Source organism: Myzus persicae, unplaced genomic scaffold (assembly GCF_001856785.1).
Source record: "Myzus persicae strain clone G006 unplaced genomic scaffold, MPER_G0061.0, whole genome shotgun sequence".
NCBI classification, from domain to species: Eukaryota; Metazoa; Arthropoda; class Insecta; order Hemiptera; family Aphididae; genus Myzus; species Myzus persicae.
In genome coordinates this window covers 1360973-1386210 of record NW_019103602.1, presented here as the reverse complement: position 1 = coordinate 1386210, position 25238 = coordinate 1360973, and the positions used below count along the sequence as shown (strand labels likewise).

Genomic DNA, 25238 nt, shown 5'->3' with positions numbered 1-25238 from the left:
GGAATTTTATAGTGACTTTCAAATTACAGTACGTCATGTTAATATATAGGTCAGCCTAGTGCTTTTTATTATCAATATCACGTGTATGGTGCGTATACCTATATTGTTATCACACAGAGCCGAGAGTTATATCCGTTGCGTAATATTGCTTTTTATTTATTAAGTATTTAAGTATATTATTTAAGTAAATAATATGATGCATGTACACACACACACACACACACACACACACACACACACACACACACACACACACACAATGATTATATTATACGTATAAATTGGGTCCTGCGAGCCGTCTCCCAGTATCGTCGCATGAGGCAACAACATATACCTCTGTACAGCACAGGCGCGTATACACGGAAAGGTTCTAGGGGTTCACCCCCCCCCTCCCCCGAAATTTCAGGAAATAAGTGTTATTATTTTTTAGTTTGGTTTTATTTAATTTCCCGCATTGCCGTCGTAGTATGAATTACATTCTCGTTTAGTGTTCGATCAGTATCTATACAATCGTCAATTGATACATTACATTGATATTGACGAATTCATTAACAGAATATATGCAAGACTTCTTCGAAAATTAGATTTTATATTATAAAAATACGTGTTTTTAAAAATGATTAAATTTTTTGTTTAATAATGACGTTTTTTATGAGAAATCAATAGCCTACTAGGTATATAATTGAAATCGCGTAAGCTTCCTGTTAGGTTATACGTTGGATTAAGTTATATAAGAAAGAACATTTACAACCAAAAAAAAAAAAAAAAATTTTGTGTACGCGCCTGGTACAGCATAATTTATAATATGCGACTCAAGTCTTATAATATCATAAACTCGGATCGCATTATATATTATGTTTTATACGTACCCGCGGTGACGCCGACGCCGTCAAAACAACGCAACACTGCAGTCTGCGGACCGCCACAGGCCTACCTATGTATATCCATATATATATATATATATATATATACCTAGTACCTATTCCCACTAAACATAATGTGTTTACACACACACACACACACACACATATATAATATATACATTACCCATATAACGCACATGAAAGATCGCCGCGAAACGAGACCGTCCGATAATATATCACGAGGAGTTATCCCACCCATATATTATTACATTGTTATTATATTATTATTATTATTATTATTATTATCCGGTACGCAGTCCGAACGGCGTGAAACGGATTTTTGAGCGCGCGTACACTGAGTTTTGGCAGCAGGTATGATATTATAATATAATATAAAGTCGGTGTAAAACTGTCGGATTAGTGAGCCGCCGCCGAGTCCTTCTACAAAAAATATATATTATTATTGTCATTATCGTCGGGCAATCCGTATATTATTATTATTATTACATAGGTACCTGTTGACGTCGCCGCGGTCGCGGTCGCTGGCGCGTTTGGCGCTCCGGAGGGAGGCGGCGAGCAAACTTTGATCTCATTGTGTCGCCCGTCGACCCGTGACCGACATATAAACATTTCACGGTGCGACACACTATACGGTCGTATATCACATCGCATTCGTATCATCGCCGCGTGCAGGTCTTGTTGTCGACTTAAAGAATTTTATTATAATATTTTATTTGTACGATATCGGTATTGTGTACACGATTATTATATCGATATCGCGATGACGATGTGACGACGACCGGCGGCGGCGCGTTGCACGGTTCGAGTAAAAATAATAACAATAATATGTATGTACGTACGTATGCGTGCAGCGGGTACACGCCGTCTATATACCTAGGTATTACGAGGGTTCGACGTGTCGTAATATTATATCTCGTGTGATATATTGCCGTGTTTTCGTGTGCGCGGAGATTTCGGTGCGCGAATAAAAGCGGGTTTTATTATTATATTATTACAAGTGCAACAGCGCGCGACTGACCCGTATTATATCGTATACACGTCCCGTTGTGCGTCCGATCGGCTCACACGTTGCACTGAGGGTGCTCTTGGGGGCATTGCGTGCACGCATTACGAGCACTGTATGCGCACGGAAGAATGTGATGTACTGCACATACCGATGAGCAATAAATTATGCCATTAAGCTTCCATAAAAACGTCGACATGTTTTTCCCGTTTTCGACAGAGTCGGCGGATTGTACCCGTGCACTGCCGCCAGCTCGTCCGATCCCAAAACTCGACGTGACGCTATATATATATATATATATACATAATATAGATAGGTATTATTTTATTTTTAAAAAGTTCTACGTCTGTGAAACACGAATAATAGCTGACCGAGAGGAGCCTTACCTTCGGGGTTTGTCCTGCAGCAGGTATTGCAGGAAACCGATGACTAGATGTATGTGTATATTGATCGGATGGATCGCGAGGAGGAGGAGGAGGAGGAGTATAGGATAACACGTTTGATATCAAAATATTATGTATTTGATACATTAGACGTACCTACGGTGTGGTATACATGCAATACCGGACGACTATACCTAGCTGCAGCTGTGTAGGTGCATCTAGGACAGGGATGGCGAACCTTTTTGTACCAGAGTGTCAGATAAAAATTTTGGTCGGATTTTGTTTTCCCCGAGTGTCAACTGGTTCGATAACCCTTCAATTTTTTTGTCAAAAACTCTAATATTTTCAAACTTTTACCCATTCGTGCGTGTGTCACTAAAATAGTGGACGCTTGCCACTCGGTGACTCGCGTGTCATAGGTTTGCCATCTCTGATCTAAGACGTTCCCCTCTCCCCTCGGTGCCTTTCGCACCCGATATGCAATGGACGTTTCCCCGCGAACGGGACAAATTCTCTCCGCGGACAAAAAATAAAAAATTATTAAACAACAATAATAATAATATACGATGTAAATAAATTTACTCGGTATAACTCAATAATACGTCATTATAACACTTTTGCTACTGGACAAATCTCAAATCAAATTCACTTATATAAATATTAAAAATATTGAACACTATACAAATACAAGTTATAAATACTTATTACATAAATATAATATAATTAAATACTACAAGTCAAAAAAAACGTGACTTATATTTTTTATACTGTTAATATATTATAAAACTCACGGATATTAAAAATGTTTAAATATTATCATTAATTAATTTTACAAAATCGTCAATTGCGTGCATTGATAAAAATACCAGGATAGTAAAAGATAAGGTAAGGTATAAGGTAAATAAGGTAAGTTGGTTAGAATATTTGAAAAGATTGGGTTAGAAATTAACGTCATAAAAATAAAAATCATATTTACTTTCATCTATTTGTATGTATTTTATATCTTATCGATTAGGTACGTATTGACAATTTTATACATTTTGAACCATACAGAAATCATAACTCATGTCTCATAAATCATTGAGTAAGAAAATGTTTTATAATTCTAAGTATCTACCTTGCATATTTTATTATATTACTATTAAATTAGTTTTAGATATAGCCGATATAGGTATAGTAAAAGTAAGTATATATGTATAAATGTATAAATAGAGCAATCGTAAAATCCAAAATAATACGAGTAAATGTTTAAAATCCCCATAATTACCTAAATTACAATTTACAAATTATTCATATAGATTGATAAGAAATCGTTAGGTATTTTATTCGTAAACACCAGAATACCTATCCAATATAGTTGTCAACATTTGATTTTCAGCTGCCCTTAAAAATATATTTGTGGAATTTCGCTCAACATTTTTTATAAATATTGTTAGTAAAACTTATTTGGAACCTTATATTACAATTTCAAACCTTAGGTATGAATATTGAACATTTTACTAAAACTCAACTATAAAACAATTTCCAAATTTTCACTACAAATGTTATCAAAATTCTAACTTATAACGCTCATAAACAGATTTAAGACCAACTTTTTTTTAAATTTTAATATTTTGGCCAGGCTACAACTAATGACTATTGTAAGGATCTTGTTTATTAAATTTTCAATATTAAACTAACTTAACATCCATTTTTTTTACTAACATTTGTTGAAAAACAGTTTTAAAAAATTACAAATTTCAAAATGCCTAGTAACTCAAAATGAGGCAAAGTATTTAACAAATGATTATTGCATAGGTACATAGAAAATAATTATACAAACATTCGGTGAACATTTAAAATAGGTGACTACAGTTGTTCGTTTTCAAAATCGATTTAGTTAAAACAAGTGGCGAAACGAATCTATAAAATTAATCCATCACGCCTCCTCTCCTCCTACAGTACACCAATAATTTATAATAAACACTAGTACTGTTAGCATAACTATTTCTATTTGCCTACCATAATTATTATTTATAGTACTTAATATTGTTCTTCACTTTCACATTGAGCAGTGATCACCCACCCACACCTAAGTGTTATAAGAAAAATAATCCCCAAAAGGTTCGTTGTTAAAATTGTGTGTACTTAAAACACATTTGTATCTTGTGACAGGGGCGTCATTTCAACTTTTCAATAGGGATGCAAACATTTGAATCAGGCCAATTGTTCCCTCCACCAGGCCATTTATATATCCTGTTTATTTAGCGGAACTTAAAAAAATTTCCGATCGCTTCGCTCACTCATATCCCCACATTTTAATATTCAAATACTCGTCAATACTTTTTTTTCAAACATATTTAACCAATTTCATATAAATAAAAAAAGATATATTTAATAATATTCATTGCCTAAACATTGTCACCAACTTAAAAATAAAAATAATAGATAATATTATTAACTATTAAGTATACACCAGATTCAACGACGCGACGCGCGACGGCGCAATTATAACATTTTATACGGACCAACCAAACATTTTAAAAAATAGGGCTGCCAATGTATGGTCTGAATCCCCCAAATGACGCCACTGTCTTGTGATAGAAAGCATTGCGTCAAGAACTCCAGAAAAATATTTAAATGCATTGAAATCCAAACAATATTTATCACCTACCTACTGAATTAGTATGAGCTATTAAAGTGTGGAAAGTTGAGGAGAAAAAACGGGTAAGTGGATTATCAGCGATTGTGGAAAAATATTAAATATACTTATGTAACATTGGGCTGTTTTTCAACAAAACGACGAACGTTATTTTTTGTGTTAGTAGGTATGTAATTTTGTCCAAATCTGAACTTAAAAGCTGATAAGTGGAATTTTGTTTTGAATTTTCAATCTTTATCTATACAAATTGAATATTTTATACATTTTTAACTACAAAATAGTTTTAAATTTTCAATTTGATAAGTAGGTATTGATTCAGATCGGGTGAAAATCGTGCAACGTTGCCATTTATTGAGTATATTGGAGTGTAACTATGGAACCTAACATAATATTTGATCATTTCCCATAATAATCTACAATTTTGTTTAGTCTTTCGTTATTTTAAATATCAGAAACCTATTGTTTCTGGAGATATAAGTTGGGCGTTATGTAAAAAAAAAAACCTGCAATGCTTAAGTCAAAACCAATAATTCAATAACGAAGTTAACCGAAACTAAAGACAGTCTTACCCATGATCCGGAAACTGAAGAACGTTTAAACTTTTGCATTATTGATAATCTTATCATTGACTAATGTGTATTAAGAATTTAGATATAATACAAATTATGTGTAGTATTGTAATCGTAATTATTAATTATTTTGATTTTACGTAAACATTTAACTATTTGAAATTCATAATTTAATGCAATATAAATAATACTTAGATAAATAAAATGTGTATACTGTGTAGTATTCATCATTATTTTTAAGATGGTTACTTTTAATGATTATAAATTCTGATTTTACGAACAATTTTACTTTTTTTTAACCATCTTAGAGATGACTGACGGCGACGTTAGTTTTTTTTTTTTGGGGCGCATCTGGGCTAGCAAATCAGGGTGTTGAGTTTTTTTATATTTCGGGCGCAAATGTCCGTGACCCTCGGAGCGCAAATTTAGTACTCTGGGCGCAAATGGGCTAGAGCCAAACTGACCTCTGCAAATATTCAAAGGTCTGTGTACTTCACAACGTACGGCAAGACCTGCTCGAGAACTCGAGACTTCCGTTCCGCTCGGTGGCACGCGAGTCATCGCCGCCTCCGTCGAAACCGAAGAAAAGTGCCGAAAAGAGATCCTGGTACTCCGACCCCACTTATTTCGTATGAGGTTTTTGCTGCCGCGATCAACGCAATTCGGATCGCCCATCGGAGACCAACAAGCTTTCTTCGAGGAATCTTGTATTATATTTTTAAATCTTAGATGTAAAGAGAACATTTTTTATGAATTTCTAACTAAATATAAATCGCCGATTTTCGTGATTTTTACCAATTTTGTTAACATTTCAAGTTTAAACGCTCATAAAATATTATTGTGGATTTACGATCAACTTTTTTTTAATTTCCATTAACTGCTTACTTTGTATTATATTTTCAAGTTTTTTGACCGAGCGAAAATGATTTCATCGACTTGAGTTTAAAAAAAAACAAATATTAATCGAAAATTGAATATGCCTATAAATAGGTCAACACAAATCAAAATATTTTGAAAATTGTATGGTGTGCAAGAAATGCTTACACAAATATTCACTGAAAATTGTAGGTATCCACGGACATTTCTGTTAGAGTTACAGTGGCAGTTACACTAAAAACCAAAATCGATTTTTCGAAAAATGGTTTTGCGTAAAAATTCCCGTTTTTCTTAATTTTTTGTATGTTTCTGTTGCTTTTGAAAACAATTGAGAATTTTAAATTATTACCTCCCAAATGCACCAACTAGATTACTACCAGAAAATTTGTTGTTGAAGAAAATCAAAGCACTTTACTGCAAGAAACAGAAGACAGACACAAAAAAAAAAAATAATAAAAAAAAAAATATAAAAACACACAATGTGTGTCACACGTCATGGTAAAATCAATACATTCATCGTTCCGCTCAGAATCTAAAATTGCACAGTAATTTTCTTATTAATTCTCATAAGCCATCAGTTAAAAAAAAATAGGGGGAAACGAGAATTTTTATGTTAAATGTTTCAATAACATTCGAATCTATATACTGTGTTAGAAGTTATAGGGCATTAACATATTATTACGATTAATAAGGCATCAACATCCAAGTCTTAAATCCTAATAATAATAAATTACTATAAAAAGTGACTGTAACTGTATGACAAGGTACCTCTACAATTGAAACACCAAAACCTAATAACTAGAGTACGGATTATGAAGGCATTTGCCTTTTTTTTCTATTGCTCTAAAACGAAGCTATGTCAGCTACAAATTCGATTTATACTGCTATACTACTATGCACGACATTTTATTTTGCTTTTTTTTGCTTTTTTTGCGTTTTTTGAATATTTATGCTTTTTTGGGCATTTTTGGTACATTTTTCAAAATGTGTTCTAAATAAACGTATTTGAAATGTTAATTTTTATTTTATTGTAAAATAATGTGTTTTCCAATATCGTATATTGTATATGGCTGGCTCAATCGATTTTATCTCGTTATGTTATGTCTCGGTATGTTTATCGATGTAATTTAGATACGTATATAGCTTATTGAATATAGTAGATTATTTTATCTTGAAACGACAATAAACACAAAAATATGCTTTTGCTCTGGAAATTATCTACTCAGAATTACAGTTTAGTTTTCGTTGCAACACCGTATACCTAGTTCGTTATTCTTACCGATAGTCACTTACAAAATGCCAAAAATTATTAATTGTAGTGCTCGTCTTCGAAATTTTGTAAAAGATTTTGGTGAAGACATTTTTTCTTGTGACAATGCTGTACTTTTTTGCAAAGTATGTGGTGTTAAAGTATCTGCCGAAAAAAAATATAATATTCAACAACATATCGCTAGAGGTAAACATATCCAGCAGTTAAATATTAGAAATCAACAAGAAAAACCAAAATCTCAGCTTCTAGTCACAGGTATGTCAATGAAGTCATCATTCAACGAAGAACTGTGTAATGTTTTTTTGTCCGCAAATATCCCTCTCACTAAATTAAATATACCAACATTTCGCGATTTTCTGCATAAACATACAAAACAAATTATTCCTGACGAGTCTACGCTTCGAAAAAACTATATAGATCAATGCTATACAAATACTATTATTAAAATTAGAGATTACGTCAGGAACAAAAATGTATGGGTGTCAATAGATGAGACTACTGACGTTGAGGGGCGATATGTCGCCAATGTTATAATTGGTACATTGGAAGTAGACAATCCTGGAAAAATATTCCTACTTAACTCAGAGGTGTTAGAGAAAGCCAACCACTCTACTATATCTAAATTATTTGACAGATCTCTTTTTATATTATGGCCTGAAGGCATACTTCATGACAACGTTTTACTTTTTGTGTCGGATGCAGCACCATATATGGTAAAATCAGGAAAATCTTTACAAGTTCTTTACTCAAAAATGGTGCATATAACTTTTTTGGCACATGGCCTATACAGAGTGGCAGAACAGATTAGAATACATTTTCCAGAAATTAATAGTTTAATATCAAATATTAAAAAAGTTTTTTTAAAAGCTCCATACCGTTTAAATTTGTTTAAGAATTTGGCTCCGGGTATTCCTCTACCTCCAGAACCAATTATTACTCGTTGGGGCACTTGGTTAAATGCCGTAAACTATTATTGTGAACATTTTCTACATATCAAAAATGTTATACTTCAATTGGACTCAGATGATGCACTGGCTATTAAAAACGCTAAAAAATTAGTCGAAAACCCAGAAATTGAAGAAAATTTAATCTACATAAAAAGTAATTTTGGATTTTTGGCTACTGAAATTACACGTTTAGAAACATCTGGGATGTTATTATCAGAATCCGTGTGTTGTATAGAAAAGGTTAAACAACAAATTAAACAAGCTTTGGGAAAAACGGGAGAAACGGTTACAAAAAAACTTGATGATGTACTAAACAAAAATTCGGGATTTAAAATTCTTACCATAATATCAAATATTCTAAAAGGCGAAAAAGTATCAAGAGAGGAACTTCCTGAAGACTTAACATGTGATGATTTAATACATTACAAATTTGCTCCTATTACATCTGTTGACGTCGAACGTAGTTTTTCAAAATACAAGCATATATTGTCCGATCGTCGTAGAAAATTTTTATTTGAAAACTTGAAAAAAGTTTTGATTGTCCAATGCAACTCCTCCCATGATATAGGTAAAAAAAATCATTTCATAACTATTATTTAATTTATTTTTTATAAATTATCTTAAATAGAATAAATTCAATTTACAGATTAATAATTGTGGAAGAATGAAAACTCGGAGAAGCAGGGTTGTTAATAAGTTTATTATAATACCTTTTTTTTTAAAATAATTTTAATACTTTTTTTGTGATTTTTTTTTTTTTAAAAACCTATTTTTAATGCTTTTTTTAAAGCTTTTTTGGAAGATTTAGACAGCTTTATTGCTTTTTTTTTAGTGCTTTATTTTAGTTTTTTATTGCTTTAAAATCCGTACTCTACTAATAACTAATGCAGAGTAGCACGTATATATAACGTGACCATATTTTTTTTTCTTCAAAACGGGACACCTGTACATTTTAATAAGAAAACCATATCATTTTGCGAAAAATAACAATTTTTTTATTGGAAAAAATTCCCGCAGTTGACGCGGTGGCAGCGACAATAACAATAAGATTTTTGTACCATTTTTATCTATGGACTATGGACTATGGGTTGTAGTGTTTTACGTAATACATATTATATATATATATATATATTACGTAGTTATACTATACGTCTATACGTCTATACGACTATACAGTATAATAGTATAAATAATGTATGATTGTGATTTGTGATCAATAAATACTTACCACAAGTCGACTTTTCTTAAAGCGGGACATTTTTAGGTTCTTTGGGGACAGCGAGACACTTAGCTCGAAAGCGCGGGGACTGTCCCGCTCGAAGCGGGACTTATGGTCACGTTACGTATATACCCATTATGTAGGTCCTACTTGGCCGCCTTTTTATTTTACTTATCATAGACTGCTATATGGTTTGTGTAAGTATTCTTCAATGCTAAGAACATAAATTATAAAATAACTAAGTAATCAAATAAACGATACAGGTTGTCAAGAAATAGTCATACCATTTTAGCCATAAGAGTGGCAGGTAGGTTTAGTTAAAGGCTAGACGCACCGATTAAACAAATGATATCTTCATGTATCTAATTGTATTAAAAATTATGATTTTTTAAACTTTTTCTTTATAATATAAGTATACACATTTCTTCTAGGTAAATAAAATGTACTCAATGTTTTTTAAAACAAAAATATCAGGAAAAAAACAACTAAATTGAGCCAGAATTGGTCACACAAAAATGACGCGAGGATACTTGATGGCAAAAGACCCACCAATATGCCAAGTATGTAGCACCTCACTATCTATCAAACACATATTCAAAGAATGTAGAAAATAACAAAAAAAACAGAGAAGAATTAAACATAAGTCACGGCATTGGAGAAAGTCTAGGACCAAATCCAGAAAACGTAACCAAAACAATAAATTTCTTCAAAAAATCACAAATATTAAAATTATTATAAGTTAACAACAACAACATTATTTGTATATAATTAATTAATTTGTTTTAATTTGTTCTTTTTGTTTTTCATAGTATATAAATCAATTTAACACTAATGGCCCTAGTAGTCAAAGCGGAAATTTGTAAATTTCACGATAAATAAAAAAAAAAATGTCAGGAAAAAACAATTATTACATAATATGCATATTTTATAACAGTATAGATTGATACTAGATACCTACCTTTATTTTAATTACCAAATTGATATAATATAATTCACTTTAATTTTTGATTTCCAGCAAATTATTTTTAATTGTTTCAGCTAATAAGTATATGCTTGTATTTGTTGTAGTCCTTATTTAAGTAACATAGGTTATGCTTATGTAATCTTCTGATAATCATGCACAGCATTTATGCAATCATTTTAAACTCCTTCTAAACTTCCACAAAGTAACACAGGAAAGGTGCCAATTTTAGCCTAACACTTTTCTACATTTAAAAAATAAACCATACATGCTTTAGATCACAAAATTATCAATAGTATAAAATCAGTTACTCCTTAGGTGACTATCAACTAGACTCCATGTTACCAGAAAAGAGAATAATTTTAGGATTATAAGCACATTATGCAGGATTATTCACTATACCAGTGTAGCAAAGGATATACATTAAGCATAAAATTTAAAGTGTGATTTATTATGGAATAACAAGTGTAATATTAATGACACATTTTTATAAATCTTAAGTAATGTGTTAGGTAGGTACGTAATTTTTTTCTTGACTTCGTCAATTTAAAATTCTAAACCAAATACATCTTATATAATAATAATAATAATAATAATAATAACTATAATAGTAATATTGTTAATGGTAAATACATAAGACAAATAAGCGCAGTTCACACACATTCAGGTGAACAACACTTTTAACAATCCTTGTTGAAAAAAGAATAGCAAGGGCATACATTTATATAAATTATATATTTTATATTTAAAATAATAATGCAAGGCCTAAAGATATTTTGGAATCTTGTACTTAATTAACCAAATTATGCGGTGGGTATTAACAATGTTGTTAAACAGCTTATTTTGGTAAGTTTACATACAAATTTAGTTTATGTATATACCTATTAAATATTTGTATGCAAAATGAAGCTAAAGATAAAGTTATTATGTACACTATTAATTATTATAGTGGAATTATGTAAATATTTAGGTGTGTTGTGTACTTATACCATAAGTTCATTAATAACAATTTAATATTTGATTAATGATTATTATAACAAAAACCATATGAAATGTATTATTACATATATAAAAAAAAAACAATTACAAAATTAAACGTATCACAAAAATTGCCCCAATACTATTAGATATGAAAAAATAATAACTATTACTCATCTACACTATTTTGTTTACTAAACTCAATTTTAAATTAAACAAAATAGAGCAGATGTGGAGTGATTATAGACAAATAATATAAAAATGGACTGATAGCAGATAGAAAGTGGGAGAGAAAGGTTGGTGAGTAAACACTGTTGGACAATGATAACATACACTTAATGACTCATTCACAGACTTTTAAATTAGGTACATAAATCAGTGGTATGAGCCTATGGTTATTCCTTTCTAAAAATGTTGGCACTAAGGAACCTGTGGCAGGGTATAGTGGATGCTTATTCCATATATCAATATGCCTAAAGGAATGATACATCAAAATTATTTAATATTTACCACTGTCTACTACTTGTCTACAAAACATAATGTAATAAATACATGATATTGATAACAGTTTTATTTTGTTTTAGATTAGAGTAAATTGGATCTATTAACAAATTCAAATTCAAAACTTTGTGTTTTGTCATTGTCAGTTATTTGAAATAACTCAATGAAAAATATTTTGTGCAATAAAATCAAAACCGTGAACAATATTTGTGTTTACCTTCTAAACATAAATTGAGAAAAAAAATACTAAACAATAAAAAAGATATAATGTGACTATCATACAATAGACATATAAAAGCTGAAGTTAAGAATATTCAATAGTTGGGAATATAGTCAAGTTGTGCATACATTTGTCCAAAAATACATGTTTGCTGTTTCAAATATTAGTGAATTGAAAAAACATTTAAAAAAAACTAAAAATGTTCATTTCTTAAAATTTGTTAATAGATTATATTAATTCAAAATGTATGTTAAATAGTTATTTAAAAAAATAATGATGTACCAATGAATAAGTAAAAAAAAAAATAATAATAATTTCAGTATTTTCATTGTTAGACAATCATTTAGAATGTTTTATATGTAATTTTCTAGGCTTTTATAGTTCTATATAAACTTTGTATAAATGGTAGTGGCTTATCTTTCAAATTTCACAACACACGAAACAACATTCAGTTAACATACAATAATGATTACCTTAAGTAATAACTTATAAGTTATCTACACATACATTCTAAACTATAATTTAAAAAAAAAAATCACATATGAGATCTATAATACAACTACAAAAATACATAATAAGATAACTTGAAATAAATAGAACAAAAATAATAATAAATTAACATGAGGGATTGAATCTTTTATATAGTTGGCGGAACTGAAGAATGTACTACTGTATTGAAACAAAATTTATGTCTAAATAGATAATAATATGATGTCCTAGGGTAATATTAAAACAATATGTTAACATTTAAAAGATTATACTAAAAAAACACTTAAAAATTATAAAGACGAATAGGTATGACAATAGTTATGCATGTTTAATAATATACAATTAAATACTTAATTGAATTGATTACACTACATTATTAAACCAAATTAATAAAACCACGGGAAATGTATTGTTAGCAAAAACCTTTCATCTAATAAAATTTTTTATATCATCAACAAAACAATCTATTTTCCTTTATTTGCATTTAAATTGTTTGTACAATTTAAATAACAAATGTTGTTTCTAAACCGTCAGAAAAAAATCGAACGCTACGGTTACTTGCCCAGTGCAACTTGATTTGACGGAGTTGGTTTGCGCGTATCGAATCTTTTTTCTGAGTGCTATATGATTTAGTGCACTTAGTTTGACTGTTGCCTAAGCCAAACATACCAGTAGACGTTTGCCAGAAGGATAATTTATTTTCTGCTGCACTGTATGAAGCAAGGAATTTGCCGTCGGGTGAAAATGCACATGCACAGATAGCTGCAGTGTGTGCATTAATGGTCTGAGGAAAAATATATTTTAAAATTTCAAATACAACCCACAATGAAAAAAAAGCTAGCATTGAACCTGGCATTTGGACGATCTCAGTTCATAAAGAGCAATTGTGCCATTTTTGGTGCCCACAGCTATACGTCTAGATGTTGAACAATGAGTCACCTGGCCAAATCTGCTTATGGCTGGAGAAATCTCAGACAGAGGACGAGTTTTCAGTTGAGTTGGATCTACACAGTGTAGTATGATGTCCATTACCTGAGAAAAAAACAACTGATAATTCTAAACGATTCATCGATCTAAACCTAGTAGTATCGTTCATTGGTCAAAATTAGACCACGAAAACAATTCTAGGGTTAGGTTACCTTTCTAATTGTATATCAATTTTCTCATACTACATATTAACGGATAAATTTGTAAGAATAAATGTGCTTTTACATTAAAATATAGATTATTATTTCCTATAAGTTGGAAGAATTTTAAATTCAATTCAATTAATTTACCTCCACTAATAAATCTGTCATTTCAACATGCATTTTCTCTATCAAATGTTCCACAATAGATAAAATTTCTGGTTTTGCTCTGTGTAAAACTGAATTACTTATAGCCATATTCATAGCCTGCGTATTCTGTTGCATACTGTTGTAACGAGCCACCTAATACACATATATTATGATTAGTAATACCTTTATTTTAATGCAGAACTTTTTTTTTTGGATTTTATGAATAATTGTTATATAAAACAAACCTCTCTGGCAATAGTTGTTATGAACACAGCAGGACGAACATTTGCTATTGATATGAGTGCATGCCGAGCAGTTCGGTATGAATCAGCAGAAGGTGTCAAAGGTAACCCATAAGACATGCTAAAAGAAATTAAATAGTAAGGATAGGTGTGAATACAAACATATATAAGTGCATATTCTCACTGGTCCAATTAAAATAATTTACTAAAATTTTCCCTCTACATTATATTTTTTGTATAAGTTAATCTGTGTACACCGTTCTACTTGTATAAGAAATTAAATCACCTGGGAACCAGTTTGTCATTGTCACAACACAATTCCAATATTCCTAATAACACTTTGCTGACATCAAAATAAGGTTCCCATACAGCAAAACCACGGCCAATCAAATCTACAGCAGCTCTTCGTAGTGCCATGTGAGCAGGCAATTTGGTAGAGGAAGGTGTTAAAAGCAATTGAGTTAATGCCAAACCTATTATAATTAATATTTAACATACCATTTGAAGTAGAATAATTAAGTTTTTGAAAAAGAACCATACTTGTTAATCTTGATAAATTATTATTTCCTATACCAAAACCTTCCACAATTGAACTTTTTCTTCTAATAGATGATCCAGACTGTGAACGGCTCGATGTACTGACATTATCTGATGCATTAACTTCTTGGCCAAACTCAGCTCCCATCACACCCATCAAGATTACAGCGGTAGACTGTTTACGACGCAATTCACTTATAGATGATGGTTTTCTTAAACATAGATCTGAAAGATGAAAAAAAAATTGAAAATTATCTGTGATATCATGCATTGAAATAAATTCAAACCTTCTTCTTCATCGTCATCATCGTCATCTTGAATATTTGCTGATGATTCAACATTTTCCTATAAGCCAATAAGATTGGTTTTACAATTATATAATACAAATTATACAATACAATACTCCATATTAAACAAAACAATTTTATATAAAGACATATACATATTTCAGGATTAAAGTTAACTGATAAGAAGCGTAGATCTATATTTGTTATGAAAGCAACAGTTAGATGCCAAAGTCATAACAAAAATTAATAGATTTTTGTCATATTATCATGTTCTAGGTATCAATCATTAAAAATTGCATTGAAAACATTATTTGTCTAGTATTATTATTTTGCTAGAAATAAGAGAAAATAAATTACATATCAATGCAATATTAAAGGCCCTATCACAAAGTAGATGTTAAAGTTGATAAGTATTTTTTTTTTTTAAGGCATAGGTAAATGTTTGTATACATTATTGGGGATGGCTATGGTAGTCCACTCTGTAAATATAAATTTCATACTATTAAAAAAATGCAACTCATACAAATCTTAATTAAGGATTAAGCAAAAAACTGTTAAATGGTCAACTCCAATATTAATGTTGTGTGTATTTGTTAGAAGCATTAATTAATGTTACTTACATTAATGTTTAGATTGGTTAGATTGTTAGAGCTAACTGCGGTAGGTTTCATGCTACCGTTAGAGTTGCTTACTGGTAAATATTGAACCCAGAATTCTACTAATGTTTTACGGCCTTTAGGCCCAATTCGTTCCAATTCTGCTAACAACAATTCTTGAGCTGCTGTTCGCACCTATTATTTTAACAGTTAATTTTACATATTAAACCAAATATTTAAGATTTTTTAAAACATAAGTATATGTTTGATAGTTTTATACTCAAGGATCTATTAGTAATAATTGGCATAAAATATATTATAAATTACAATTAACTATTATTACCTCCAAACAATGGTGTTGCCAACGGTGTGCTAGCATTTCAATTTGAATTCGTTTGTAACTCTTTGAACCATGATTGACAACTTTTTCAGGCAATGATTTACAATGTAACGTCTTTAGTTGTGCCCATCCTTGTTTGACAAATGAAACCTGTGAAGTACTCTGTTCTCCGATTCCTTCCTCTGAACGACTTTTCACAGATTGTTGCCTATGATAACAAAAACAATTTTTATATTTTAAAACTAAATAAACTAACATTTAATTCAGTTATTCCGTAATATTTCTCATGTTATTCAATAAATTCATCAAATATGTATTACCTTGAGAATGTGTTTTCAAGGAAACACGGAGCATTCATGGATATTAGTGTGTTGGCTATAGCCACTATAGCAAGTAAATGCTGACTAGTTACTGTAGTGCTTACTTCCCAGTGAGTTCTAGCAGTGAAAAGCCTAGTCAGTAATTCAAGCCGAACCATCTCTGGCGGTAAATCCATCAGAGGGCCATTGCTGGACTTAACATAATTATCTTCAAGATCAATACTACTTTGCCAAGTAGGCAACAGTAAGCTCATAAAACCTTAAAAACAATGATATCACAGAAATTGTAATGCTATTATATTTCCAAAACATACCTCCTTTTGAAATAACTCCAAATGATACAGGAATCATTGGACGTAATAATCCGAGTTTAGTTTCACACATTTTGTCTACTTCAAAATCTAAACCCCATGCATATAGTAATGACATCAACAATTGGGCAATCTCCATCGTCAAATTTGCGCCACATACTTTACGGCACACTACACCACTAAGATTCAAACCTGAGGATGGACATTATAATATATAAATGTTAAGTTATATTTTCAATAAAAATAAGAATATTATATTATAAAATAATAAAAAAGTTAAATAAATTTTTTTCAAATAATATAAAAACTGTGTTAAATAATATTAATATAACAATATGAAGGGGTTTCTGCAAGAATCAGATAAATCTATATTTTGAAATTATTCAGTACAAAGAAAAATCATTTTTAGTAACCTATACTTTTTATTTTCACACAAAAATTGTAAAACAAAATGAATACATTTCTATCATAACTTTTATGTTAATAAGCTGATTTATTTGGTTGCTGTATCTGTTTTTCAAGAAAATGTTCTTTTATTGTGGATTTATCTGGATTTCGAAGCAAGCCCTTCATATTATAGCTTAGTAATACAATACCTTTATCATTAGATTTGCTATCAAAACCTTCAATTACAGACTGTAGTTTTGTTAGTATAGTTTCTGAACCATCCTTTCTTTTAGGTAAAATTCCTACAATAATTATAAGATTGACATCACACCACAAAATTGAATTAAATAATAAAAAAATTAAAAATATATCACACACAATACAAAAAGTACCAACCAAAAATTATACAGGCAAGATAAAAGAGCATCCACTGCTTAAAACAATACTTTTAAAAAATATATATAAATTGATAAAAATAATTACATTTTGAATGAAGTTTATAAAATAAAACAATTTCTTATGATAATAATGTAAGTGATTTTTAAATATATGAATAAGTAATAAAAAATTTTTAGTTTTAAAGTTTCTCAGAAATAATGCAAAACTATTTCACAATAAATTTTATTAAAAAAATACAAAACTATTTCACAATAAATTTTATTAAAAAAATACAATCATAATTTTTTTAATAAAACTTTTGTATTCAAAGATATTTGTAAAACATACATTAGGTAGCATGCTCATTTACCATGTTTATCTTTTTCTTTCAAAATGCGTTCCATATTGTCGGCTTTGTCCTTAACTTTTCCAAAAAAGTCTTATCCAAAAGTAAGCAAGCATAAAATATTTCAGTATTATTAAAGATATAATTCTAATTTAGCAAACCCTCATGTCCAAAAATTATAATTACACCATGATTTTTAATGGATTAAAATATGTACATATTATATTACAAAAATAAAAATAGCAATATTGAAGGGGTTTGCTAAAATCATGTTACTTTTTCATTAAAAAAAAAAAACAATTGCAAAACATCATGACATAATTAATAATTGTTGAGAATTGTTAAATATTTAATGATTATGTACCTGCAATTTTTTTGTGAGCATCCGAAGATACAGACTGTGTAAGAGCAGTTATTTTTTGAAATTCCGTTGCATTTATCAGACCCTGTGCTTCCATTGTTTTTGGAGACATCAACCCATACTCTTCACTCAACAGTTGCACTAAAATAAAAATATTATGTTGATATGAAATGTTATTACATATAGTCACTGAACTGAAAATATGGGACCAGCTAAGGATTGAAAAACTCGTCCAACTATCAAACAGCCATCCTGATTTATTTTTCATTATTTTGTATCATACAAATAATACACAAACTCATTATAATTAAGAATAATATTTTTATTGATATAATTCCAACAAAAATACTTCCAATGAAATCAACATGGCTTTCTCAAGGTTTTAACAAGGAAACACTATTAAACGCACATTCAATATTTACAGTTCAGTGCATATAGTGTAATGAATGATTCAAAAAATTTAATTGCAAAATCAATAAATATCTTAAACTTATTAACTGACCAACTAGAGCCTCAATATCAAAACATAATATATGACATTCTGGATCGTTAGGGTTAGTTCGAAGACCTTGAACCATTAATGGGTAAGCTCTTGTTTTACTATGATCTGTGCCATCAGAATGAGCTGAATGATGCAATTGTTGCAATTGATGAATTCCCCTCTGCAAAAAAAAAAAAATAATAATTTGAATAAAGGAAATAAAAATTGTATTACATTTATTATTTATAATCAAATAATGCATAATCTGTACATAAGCACAATAAGAAAATGGAATTATATTAAATTTCTAAAAATATTTTACCTGTGTTGCATGTTTGATGGCACTAATATTACGATGACGTAATCCTCTGAAGAAATGTACTGCAGGATTAGCCAGACCTGAATCTACTGTACTAGAAATGGTTGTGTTTTCGTCACATGCATACAGAACTTGTTCCCCGCTAATTCCATGTAACACTCTATCTAAATGACCTAAGTATTGTAATTTGTAGTACAGTATTAACGTTTAAACCAATGAAAATGATAAAATTTAAATCAATTTAACAAATACCAGTTTCCATTTGCCAAACATAAACAGTGGCGTCAGAACAACCAACAATCATAAAATCATCTAAAGGACGCCATTTAATTGTAACAACAGGAAATAAGTGTCTGGATGCTAACACCACACATTTACGTTCAGACAAACTTAACAAAGTAACGGAATGGTCGCTTGCAACTGAACAAATGCATTTTAATATCCTAGGCTGCAAATTAAGTATAAAAATTAATAATAATAGGTATCTAAATTCAGGTTTTATATAAAAAAAAATACTAACATTAGCACATGTATTGGGTGGGACTAGAAGTTGTGTTATTTCCCCAGCATGAACACAAAATCTGTGTAGCAATGTTCCAGCATATAAGTCCCATAAGCAAATAGCAAAGTCTACTCCTCCAGATAATAAATGAGACTTGTCATATCTCGGATGCATATGATGCGGATATAGCAAACAATTGACTCGTCCATTATGGCCCAGTAAAATTTGATGAGGTGGCCAATCTGAAAAAAAAAACAATTAATTAGTCAAGTTAATAAATATAACAATTGATGAGCATACTTAAATATTGATATTTGGTCTTCTACAAAAGAGCTGATTTATGTTTGGAGAAGAGCAATTTTAATATAATAATAGTTTACTTTTATTTAGCATAGCATAGAAATAACTGCAAATATTTAATAAAACAATAATTTTATATAAACCTAAAAGTTAGTTATTTAATTTTAAACTATACCTCATACAATATTAACAAGTATAATTATTAATGTTATTCTAATTAGTATCCTCATAAAATAAATATTTTTGTTTAAATTTAAGTCAAGTAAAAATAACTTATATTAAAAACGTACCTTTGTAATGTTGATGATTTCCATGTAATAGTTGCAACATTACTGTTTGAGTAGCTGGAATGATAACGATAGAACCATCTTGACGACCAATGACTAGACGACTTTGACCTGCCAAGTATATACTAGCAGTCAACTTTATATTTGGTACATTTTCACAGTCCTAAAATATATTAAATAATATAACCATGTATTGTATATTGTTCAAAATAGTAACTTAATAACATTGATATTTACCAATTGGTTGAGAATTCCAACAGGATTTGGTTTCATAGATTCCCATGCCTTAGACAAACTTGTACACACAAATGGGGAAAGACCTGTATAATATTAAATTTACATATTTGGAAAATGTTAACTAAATTTAAACTCTAACCAATTAATTTTTTTTGGGAATCATTTTCTTTTATAACTGATAGTTGAGCTGGAGAAAGTTCAGGAATTTTCCATATATTAACAGCTCCTTCTGAATCACCTCTTATCAATATTTTTCCATGTTGAAAAGATTCATAAAACCGAATAGCTGGGGAGCAGTATAAGTGCTAAAACATACAATAATACATAATTTTTAAAATTCTTTTCGTTTTTATATATACATATATATAAAGCGGTACTCTAAAATAATCTAAATTTGATTGTAAGAAGTAATAATACCGTGTTTGAAGTCACAGATAATAAACTGTACAAATAGGGAATATCACCATCCTCAGCTTGCTTATGAAAGTTTTTATTTTCAACGATACTACTATATTATGAAAATAAATTACAGCAAATTCAGTAAAATTGCATAATTTTTAAAATGAATGAGACTAAATTAGATAATTACTTTGCTGGTAGTTTGTATAGATAACCTTTTCCATCATCTGTCCAAATAAGAACACGATCGGGTGCTAAAAATTCTCCACCCAACCAACGTTCTCCTCGAGGTGCATAGACGGTACATAAAGCTGAGAAATCACCAGCATCATATATCTACAAGTAAATACAATTATGTTCAATATGATTTGTATAGTTTTAAATAGAATTATGAGTTGTTACAATTAAATGTCAAGTATTATAATAACCTGCCAACACTTTGAACAAACAATTAACACAGTTCTCTGGTGTTGAGAACAGCAAGCCATAGTTAAAGCATTAAGGCATCTGATTTGTTTGCTTTCATTTTCAAATACTGAAACATCTGTAGGTCCATAATCTCTTGGCTCTAAAGTCCACACTTTTACTGTTCCAGTTGTTGTCAATCCCAAAACAACATCATCTAAAAAATAATAATAATTAAATACTCTTTGAGAATCTACAAATACGTTTACAATTACCTTTACATGTGTGAGGTTTCAATACATATAGAGCACTTATCCAGTCAGGATTGACGCGTGATGATAGAGAGAAAATAATTTCTAATGTAAATGGATTCATTATAATGACCTCAGCATAATATCCGTTGCAGAATAAACGTACATCTTCTGTCCCAACCATACGGTATGCCTATAAAAATATTTTATACATTATGAATCAATTCATAACATTTTGAAAAATTATGTTAACCTGAATGTTTGTATGAATATAAATTGATTTTGTAACTTCTCTACATTTTCCGTCAACTATATCCCAAGTACTCATTTCACTAAAATCAGTAGAATTCAAATTAGATATACTTTACAAATAATAAATAATTTATAAATAAAATTCTAAATAAAATATATTTCCCCTATTTAGTTATTTTACAATAGAAATAAACATTAATTCTTATTTCTTACCCATTTTCGGATGAACTAACAAAGAATGCATTATCAGCGATAATACTGGCATGTGCTAGGCAAAGAACTGGAGCTGTATGACCAACTAATAAACATCTTGGAGTCATCTTTCAATGAAAAAAAAAATATATTGTTTTACCTAATATTATTTTACGAATAAATATGTTTCAATCCAAACCTTTAAAGTTTCTGGAGATACTGCCCAAAGACATATCTGCCCATCATAACATCCAGTTACTAGTGTTCGCTGATCCGGGGATAAATAAACACATGAAACGCAATGCGTTAAAGGCGTTTTACCCCATAAAACTATTGGAACCACTAAGCTAGTTCCTCCGGCCATTTTTAGCAAATAATGTTTCCTTATTGCATTAGATATCTATCTAAAATCAAATAAAAACAATTAATAAATAATAAATAAAAACTTATAATAAACACAAACCATAATGTTTGTAGATACCTTTTTAAGAAGAACAATTTTTAATAAATAAATAAATATCTAACATTTTAATATTTTTAGCCTATACTCCCTTTCAAATAAGTTTGGAAAAACTGAGCAGCCTCAGAATAGTAGGGCCGCTATGATTGGCCAGTAGTTGATAGCCACCAAGGGAAAACAACGAGACTGGACATACCGTTGTAATATTTGAGTAGTCATTTAATATTTATAATCAAACAAAGTACCTACCAAGGTAGGTATGATATTCAAAAGATGTCTCACCAAAGTTTTAAGTACATACCTTTAAAAGCTAGATAGATAAAATGAAGAATTCTATGCAGTATGTACATACCTAGTTAAGTCAATAATTAAGGACATATTGAAATTAAGTTTGGCACTTTTTTTTACAACATTAAAAATAGAATTTCAATAAGTTTGGAAATGATGTAACATTTATCCAATTAAGTAGGTATGTTCTAAAATAAATTAAATAAACTTTAGGTAGATAGATCATTAAATTGTAGTACACATAATTGGTTATGTTTTTTTTTTACCAAGTAGATAGGCAACATTAGGAATTTAACATACTACAGCAAATATTTAACTTGAAAATAAACTCTTATCAATTAGCTAATAAAGTATAAATATGAATACATGGTACTTTAAGGGATTCAAAAATGTATAATATATATCATGCAGAGATACCTATCAACATTATTAACATTGTACCTACAATTTTGAAAGGTTTCTTTTTTAAATACATATCTTATAGGTATCAATGATTAAATCACTAAATCTATTTGTAATACCTAGATAATATTTTGGGATAAATACAATAACATTTTGAATCTTAAGTTTGATTAGAAATAAGTTTGGCTGGCATGAGGAGGAGGATATGTGAATTAATTATACCTATACTAGCGTCTCAATCGAGCAGTTGCGTAGTTGTAAACTAACGATTTCGGCTGACCGACTGTGATAAATTAAGAATGTCCATCCAATGGTTTTTAATGTGATAGTAGAGTCGCCGACATACGCACCTTTGAAGGGAGAACCGCAAATTTCAACGGGGAAGGGCCGATGCCTGACCCACCGATATTAATAATTAGTCAGTTAATCGTTTTGATCGGAGAGATTCGGGACCGGGACCAAGTCGTATTCGAACAACAATAATAACCATAATAATAATAATAATAACAATAATAATAATAGTTAAGCCAGGTTACCTGCCCAGAGACGATTCCTGCGGTGACGCTCTAATCGCCGTTGTTCGTGCGCCACATCTCGAGACGGAAACCAATTAAAACGGACTCGACAAATTACTGTGGCGAGACGACGACGACGATGATGACGGCGGAGGCGGTGGCGGCGGCAGCGGTTCGATTAATTACGAAGGCGCGTATATTATTGTCGTACGCAAACGGACGGACGCGATAAAGTGTGAAACGATGTCACACGATGATTATTGATAATAATAATAACAGTGACGACTATTGATGTTTGGCGCCTACGTTCTATTTCATAGCGTGTAAATTATTATAGTTATTAAGTTCTAGCACACGACAATACCAAACAATAGTAATTATTATGATATTATAATGGTGTACAATAACATTATATTGTATTACGAAAGTAGGCTTCTTCGCGAGAAGAAAAGAAAAAAAAACCACAATGATAACGAACGTAATGATCGATAACGGTATCGCCCCGATCGTCGCCAACGCCATATTATTATTGTTATCATTATTATGATATCACGGAGGACCCGAGTGTTCCGCTGCCGGCAGAACGTTTCGTCGGTGACCCGCCAACCGAGTCGTTTGTATTCGACCTACACCTTATGTAAACGAAGAAACCTCTGAGGTGCCAAATTCATGATTTTGAGGTCTTCTTCTCCCGAAAATCGGGGAAAAAAAGCTATAATTTTATATATCCTATATCCAGTGCGTAAGTCCTGCATAAATAATAAAAAATAATTACACCTTCCTACCTATAGTACCTACTGGCTACTGTAAATCATTCACCTCCTACCTACCTTATAATATGTAATTAAAAATGTACTGTATGGCGTCAACTATGATTTAAAAAAACATTCTATGTACGATGTACCAATACATAAGATTGGAAAAAACTCAAAAAACTAACAAAACTGTGGTTGTGATATTCGTCAAAATTACAAAAATTTGAAAATTATGTTGAATTAGAAATACATGAACATTTTTTTTTTTTTATCTTAGATTTTGAAATACAATACATGGTTCCCTCTGAGTTTTCCTACATTTAACAAAAAAAAAAGTTTACAGTTTACCGGAAAGTAAAATTAATTTTTTAGGAGCGTTTGAAATTAGACATTTTGGACATTTCAACCGTAAGGCCGTAAATTAACAAATTCTCATACAAGGATTTTCTTATTTTGTTGTTATTCAAAAACTATTCTAAGACTAACCGTAAGTATTTGAAATTTTCATCAAATGTTTATTTCATTATTTTCTAAACATCATTAAATCTTCAAAATATTTTTACTCATTTTGAGATATTTGATAATAAGTACCTATATTTTAATAAATATTACAATATATAATGATATATATATATATATTGTTTGTTATTTTCAACTTTTTTGGTTTTTTTTCTTATAAATGTTGATACATTTTTATGTCGTTGAGTTGAAATGCTTGAAAATGTAATACAAGACTACTCTTTAGTTGTTATAATAGCAGTTGATAAATATTAAAGATTTATAAGTGGGTTTTTTTTTTAGGATTATTTTAAGTTCAAACTGTCGTATACCCACTTTTCGGTGGTGTACCTCTACCGACGTTTGAGGAAC

The 25238-nt window shown here is 30.2% G+C and overlaps 1 protein-coding gene across 5 annotated transcripts; it reads right to left on the bottom strand.

Moving 5' to 3' along the window:
• Positions 1-11183: 11183 nt before the first annotated feature.
• Positions 11184-24073, bottom strand: LOC111034834 (WD repeat-containing protein 7). Of its 5 annotated transcripts, none has more exons than XM_022316223.1 (29): positions 23635-24072; positions 22148-22352; positions 21970-22076; positions 21758-21836; positions 21529-21697; positions 21277-21470; positions 21039-21184; positions 20867-20957; positions 20589-20754; positions 20450-20532; positions 20216-20375; positions 19644-19867; positions 19376-19571; positions 19127-19296; positions 18826-18985; positions 18327-18464; positions 17987-18055; positions 17448-17540; positions 16855-17043; positions 16541-16799; positions 16224-16428; positions 15905-16075; positions 15285-15342; positions 15001-15222; positions 14747-14933; positions 14464-14581; positions 14219-14371; positions 13791-13973; positions 11184-13725 (listed from the first exon to the last, which is right to left on the bottom strand). In XM_022316223.1, the coding sequence occupies exons 2-29, from the start codon at positions 22310-22312 to the stop codon at positions 13444-13446; spliced, it is 4437 nt and encodes a 1478-aa protein (XP_022171915.1). In that variant the 5' UTR covers positions 22313-22352; positions 23635-24072; the 3' UTR covers positions 11184-13443. The 5 variants fall into 5 exon arrangements, with proteins under 5 accessions (XP_022171915.1, XP_022171918.1, XP_022171917.1 ...); XM_022316226.1 differs by having other exon boundaries at positions 15977-16075; XM_022316224.1 differs by having other exon boundaries at positions 13444-13725; positions 22148-22348; positions 23635-24073.
• Between the last annotated feature and the right edge of the window lie 1165 nt (positions 24074-25238).

Bases quoted from the DNA above. Each gene is read 5' to 3' on its own strand.
- LOC111034834 (XM_022316224.1), bottom strand. From the start codon at position 22,312: ATGGCCGGAGGAACTAGCTTAGTGGTTCCAATAGTTTTATGGGGTAAA. The intron at 21,185-21,276 runs GTTATTATAATA...ATTTACTTGTAG, and splicing joins TTTGTTCAAAGTGTTGGCAG to ATATATGATGCTGGTGATTT. The intron at 19,297-19,375 runs GTATTTGTTAAA...TACAATACTTAG, and splicing joins TGTTTGGCAAATGGAAACTG to GTCATTTAGATAGAGTGTTA.